The sequence below is a fragment of the Sinocyclocheilus grahami genome, unplaced genomic scaffold, assembly GCF_001515645.1.
Source record: "Sinocyclocheilus grahami isolate Dianchi unplaced genomic scaffold, SAMN03320097.WGS_v1.1 scaffold846.1, whole genome shotgun sequence".
In the NCBI taxonomy this organism is placed as follows: Eukaryota; Metazoa; Chordata; class Actinopteri; order Cypriniformes; family Cyprinidae; genus Sinocyclocheilus; species Sinocyclocheilus grahami.
The window spans coordinates 77,535-83,123 of NW_015506025.1; the positions used below are offsets into that span (position 1 = coordinate 77,535).

At 38.5% G+C, this 5,589-nt stretch overlaps 1 protein-coding gene across 1 annotated transcript; it reads right to left on the bottom strand.

Moving 5' to 3' along the window:
* Positions 1 to 2,038: 2,038 nt before the first annotated feature.
* On the bottom strand, positions 2,039 to 5,589 carry LOC107562883 (cytochrome b-c1 complex subunit 1, mitochondrial-like). The gene is made up of 6 exons (XM_016247627.1): positions 5,527 to 5,589; positions 4,004 to 4,133; positions 2,877 to 3,075; positions 2,537 to 2,616; positions 2,315 to 2,430; positions 2,039 to 2,218 (listed from the first exon to the last, which is right to left on the bottom strand). Exons 1-6 carry the CDS (start codon positions 5,587 to 5,589, stop codon positions 2,063 to 2,065), a joined length of 744 nt encoding a protein of 247 aa, XP_016103113.1. The 3' UTR covers positions 2,039 to 2,062.

Sequence of the window (5,589 nt, forward strand, 5' to 3'; positions counted from 1 at the left end):
ATTTTCGACATGTCTAGAACAATTCTTACAAGTACAACACGACATAGCTGGGACATACGCCGAAAGGGGCCACCGGTGTGCCTACACTCATAGAAAATATAGTATTTGAATTTTAAAGACGTGGCACGACGCTGCACTTCTCGTCCGGTGCGCGACCACCTGAAACACTTTTTTTCACCTCCGTGCCCAAACGTCTTTGTTTGGGCTTCCGAAAGCGGATGATGTCAGGAAACAGTGGTTGTAATTTATTTTTTAACTCTGTTCCTGAGCATTATAACCCCAATTTGCTATTGTGTGCTGGGCATTTGACTGAGGACAGCTTTCACAACACCAGGGAGTAAAGTGCCGGATTCGCCCAAAAGTTTTTGTTGAAAGACGGAGCAAGGGGCGTGGCAGTAATGAAACACCGTCTAAGCTGTTCGCCAATCACAACGCACTGGGACAGCTAACCAATCACAACACATTTTGTTTTTCAGAAGGTGGACCTTCATCAAAACAGGAACTAATCGAGCCGTTTGTGCCAGCCTGGGGAGAAACGTATTTTAATAATGTAAATTATGTGAAAAATAATGCGTTTTTCGAACCACCAAGCATGAGAGCATGTTCTAGTACACCCCCAAAAGAAATTCAAGACTTTGTAAAAGAGCATTATAGGACCCCTTTAAATAAAATATCTCCTTTTGAAGTGGACTTTGAACTTTGTAACTTTGCAGATATTTTTTATGCTCAAACAGCACATTACAGACTAACTAAAGCTGAAAAAGTGAAAAAGCATAATAGGACCCCTTTAATATTTAAATGGAATAAACATTAACATATGAATCACAATTGTGGAACAATCACATGCCGATCATATCGGTGGTAGGGTTGTGACGGTGAGGAAATTTCCCCACCGGTTAATCGACGTGTGACAACACCGGTAATACCGGTATCACCGCTGGGGTGGGGGGTGTTAGTTCATTTGAGTTTTCCCTCTTTTCCTCAGATTTCTTTGCTTTTAAATAGCTTGAAAAAGCGCCGTGCGCGTTTTCCTTTCACTTTCAAATTAACAGCAATTCGGCGTTGATTCAATTCAAGCGACAACGTCAAACTCAGAACTTTTGTTAACAAAACGAATAAAAATACACCATATATGCCTAATAAAATAACAAATTACTTAGGCTACACAGTTTAAATAGGTATATAAAACTGAAAATCAGCAAACACTGTTGAACCAAATAAATAAGAAACATAGAACGTTTATTAGCAAAACGAATAAGAAAGCTTGGAGGCACGGCATATACACCTTGATGTAAAATAAAATAAATAAAATACACAAAGTTTAAATAAAGTAATCAGCAAACACTGTGGAAACAAATAAATAAGAAACGAATGTTTAAAAAAAACTTCCAGTTAATATACTTTTCAAAATCAAAAATATTGCCAAACAGGCACCTTTGTATTTCCTTTCTAAACAATCTTCTGCCATCGTCTTGTCTTTCTCACCTCACTCTTGTCAGTCAGCTCGACTCACTCTCCTCACGTGATAAATAAAATCTGACTCCTGCTCCGTGTGTGTCATTTGCGCGGTTCGGCACGCTGCATTGAGCATTTAGTTTTTAAAAGTGTCTGTCCTCTTACTGAACTAGGCTAAATGATTTTTGTTACTATAAAAAAATCTAAACGACGGTGGGGGGCGGTGCCGCGGTAGGCAAATGACGCAACCGGTGTTGCAGCTTAACACCGGTATAACCGAAAACACCGTATATCACAGCAAGCCTAATCGGTGGGTGAAAAAATCAAGAGACTGATTAACAATGACAACATTTAAGCTTGCTCTGTGCTGCTTTCATTAAAACAGAATGAATTCTCATACTTGATTATAATATCCTGCTTATTCCATTTCTACTTTCAAGATATGGAGCAAAGCACAAAGCTTATTGTGCATTTTATAACAGCTTTTAGGTGAAATCCTTAAACTGAATTTTCCAGGAGCCATCTTAACTTGTGAAAGATTTCAAGAAACATTGAGAATCCCTGAACACGCTAAACAAATGTTTAGGAAATGAAAATTTAAGCTAAGTTATAAACTAACCTTGCCACCACCAAATGTGATGTCATAGCTACCAATGATGGAATTGGCAACCATAAGTGGCACAATATCAGGGCTTGCAACTCCAGCTCCCTCTACAGCAATAGCAATGTGTGCTAGGGGCATTGCATCATCACGCATACGAATCTGAAAGCAAGACAGGATCAGACCAACAGAAAGTCAATCAATCCATCCGGCAAGAAACTGAGACCCTCTCATGCACACATGCAATTTATAAGCTACCTCACTCCCAGTGAAACGGCATGGGGACAGAACAGGTACAGCATCACCTTCATATTCAAAAGAAACGCCACTGAAATGCTGCTTAGCCAGACCTACAAGCTCATCATGGTTTACTCCTGCAGCAGAACAGAGAGAGTGTTTAATCAATCAACTCAGCTTTGTGTGGGTTTTCTATTAAAACACTGCTGTATGACAAGTTTGATAACGGTTTAAGAGCAGTACCTCCAGCTGTAGCCAGGACCATGCGAGGAGCTTTATAATGGCTATTGATGTATTCCACTAAATCATTACGAGTTAGTGTCCTTGAAAATACAAAGAGCCAAAAAAAAAAATTCCATAAGATTTTTTAGGAACATATTTCATCACTAATTTTCATCAATGAGAACGAATCCAATCCAAGTTCAGATTTCGAAAGTTCTGTTTATATGAACCCTAAACTTTGCAATGCAATTCACATTTTCATTTACATGTGCATTTATGTATTCCGAACAAAACGTCAGCATATCTACAGTGCAAGCATATGTAACATATGAAATAAATTATTTTGAGGCTGTGTGTGTACCTGGCATTGGCAGAGGGACCAATAACACTATGGCCCAGAGGAGTACCCTGGAAGGCAGTAGCATGGAGCACATCCAGGCAAACATCCTGCAAGCTACCTTGCACCTCTTCCAGCTCTCTTAGCACCACACTCCTCTGCAGCTCTATATCAGCCTCACTCAAAGATGAGCTCTGCACTACTTCTGCCAAGAGCTCCACCGCTAAAAGGAACACAATAAAGAGATGACATTAAAAAGAAAGAGTAACACTTACAGATTATTCAGAGAGTGACTACATGATCTATGCCAACATGACATACTCCATTCTAGAGCTCATCTAGATCAATCTATCCATTTATCTATCCACATTAGCATGAAGAAATTGGCCTATTTTAAAGTGTCCCTATTATGCCATTTTTTAAGTTCCTAAGATTGTTTTGGGAGTATCCTACAATAGGTTTAAAAGCAATCAAGGTAAAAAAATAAAATTAAAAAAAAACTTTAATTTTCTCAAAATATGCATTTAATATCACCACATTTTCCTGCGATTCTCAAACAATTTGTTCAAAGCAGTTCAAAGATTCAGGCTCTCTAAACCCCTCCTTTCCGTGAGCTTACTCTGCACTGATTGGTCAGATGGCTCAGTCCGTTGTGATTGGTCTACGGCGTACAGCGCGTGTCGAAAATGATCCATGTTTTGAATTGACAATATAAACATCTATTATTTATCATACAGGTTGTGATTCAGTGGAGCCAGCTGTTCCAAATAAATTAGGTACTGAGTCATCTTTCAAGAGCAAGCGTTTTGTGAATCCTGCATTGAACTCCCCGTGATTAGACGAGCAGTTGTCAGTAAAATGACGTGTTTGAGGGCGGCTCAAGTTGTCGGGAATTATGCAAATGTGTTAACCCCATGACACGTAGTCATTACGGAAGCGGGATTCGAATTTTTAACGACTCGTTAAGGCTGTACAGACTCAATTCTTTATTTTGGGAGACAATAACTTTTTTCTATATAATGGCACTTTCGGCTTTACAACTTTGCAGATCATTTGCATTCACATAAAGCTACATTACACACTGTATGAAAGGAAATATTTGAAATGGCATAATAGAGGCACTTTAATAGTTTATTTGTTCGTTCTCTAACCTTTAGGCAAGTCCTTGGCAAGGGTCTTCATGTAGTAAGCAGTATGTTCCCGAGAGGTGTATGCACTCAGGTGAGCTCCCATAGACTCCACTGCCTGTTCAAGAGCAGACTGTGGGTGCTTCTTTGTGCCCTTGATCCAAGAAAGGTTTGGAATAGAAAGAACAGCGTTCAAATTAGTGAAACAGCATTAAAGTTTTTAAATTGCTTTCACACTACAACCAATTCCAATCAACAATATTCATGTTTTTCTTTCCAACAATAAACAAATTCAGCATTTTACATCATGTGCTCATATGAAGTCCTAGAACTCAATAATTATTGCAAATGTCATCACAACCTGACCTTACAATTCCCACTATGTGAACACTCGGGGTGCGTTCCACTTTTAGACACACTCGTGAACTTCCCTAAGCACTTCCTCTAGGGGGAATCCCTGCTGCCATTTTGATGTGCATTCCATTTGGACAGACCCTCGACTCCTCAGTTTTGAAAGAGGAAGTCTATTCATATATACACTTGAGGTAGCTCTACATACCACAATGCAACATGATTGTGACATACTTATTGTACTGATACAGCCCAATCATACCTATAGACATATATAATGGTAATGTAAATATAAATAATAAATCAGCTCCATAGCAGGTTCCAAGTGATCAAGGGCTTATGACGTTACAATTCAACCCACTGCAAAGGTTCCAGCGGTAGTGAGCACTCATACAATGTAAGCAATGGCATACATCCAAAGTCAACAAGATGGAGGGACATTAGTGAGGGAAGTGCATAAAAAAACTTTATAAAAAAAAACTGGAAACAAGCAGTTACCAGTAGCCATGTACTTCCATAGTATGGAAAAAATACTATGCAAGTCAATTGCTACCAGCAACTGTTTGGTTACTAATATTCTTCAAAATATCTTCTTTTGTGCCCAACAGAAGAAATAAACTCATACAGGTTTGGAACAAGCGAAGGGTGGGTAAAATGACATAATTGTCATCTTTTAGTGAACTATCCCTTTAAGTTTACACTATACTTAAAAAAAAAAATTAAAGACTAACTCTTTTACAAACAGCTTCTAAATCAGAAGTTAAAAATTCAAACAGAGATACCATGGCAAAGCTAGTAAATATTCAATTAGCTTTTTCTCATTAAAATAAATTTGCATTTTTATAAAAATCTATATATCTCCGGGTGACTGACGTCAGATTTCCATGACCTTGTCAGATCAAATTTCAGGTTAACTTAACCTTAACATAATGAATAAGAAACATATAAGTGCAATATTTAAATTTCTAGAGTTACACAGTGACTTGCTTACAGAACTGTTTATAACTCGTCTCTTGATCCTCAAAACTTACACCCGGGAAAGACATCTAACCTTTAGTGTATCTGACCTAGTATCAGCTAGTACCCCGGCAGTCACTGTGACTACAGAGATCGACTGGTAACTGCTTCTTGTATTTAAATGTAATGTTTGAAATTCCTAACGCCGGTATAAAATTCCAAAGCCATGCAATACGTACGTATCCAGCTTTAATAAGAGCTCGATTCACTGGCCCAGTGATCCGCCACATAGAGGCAACCAT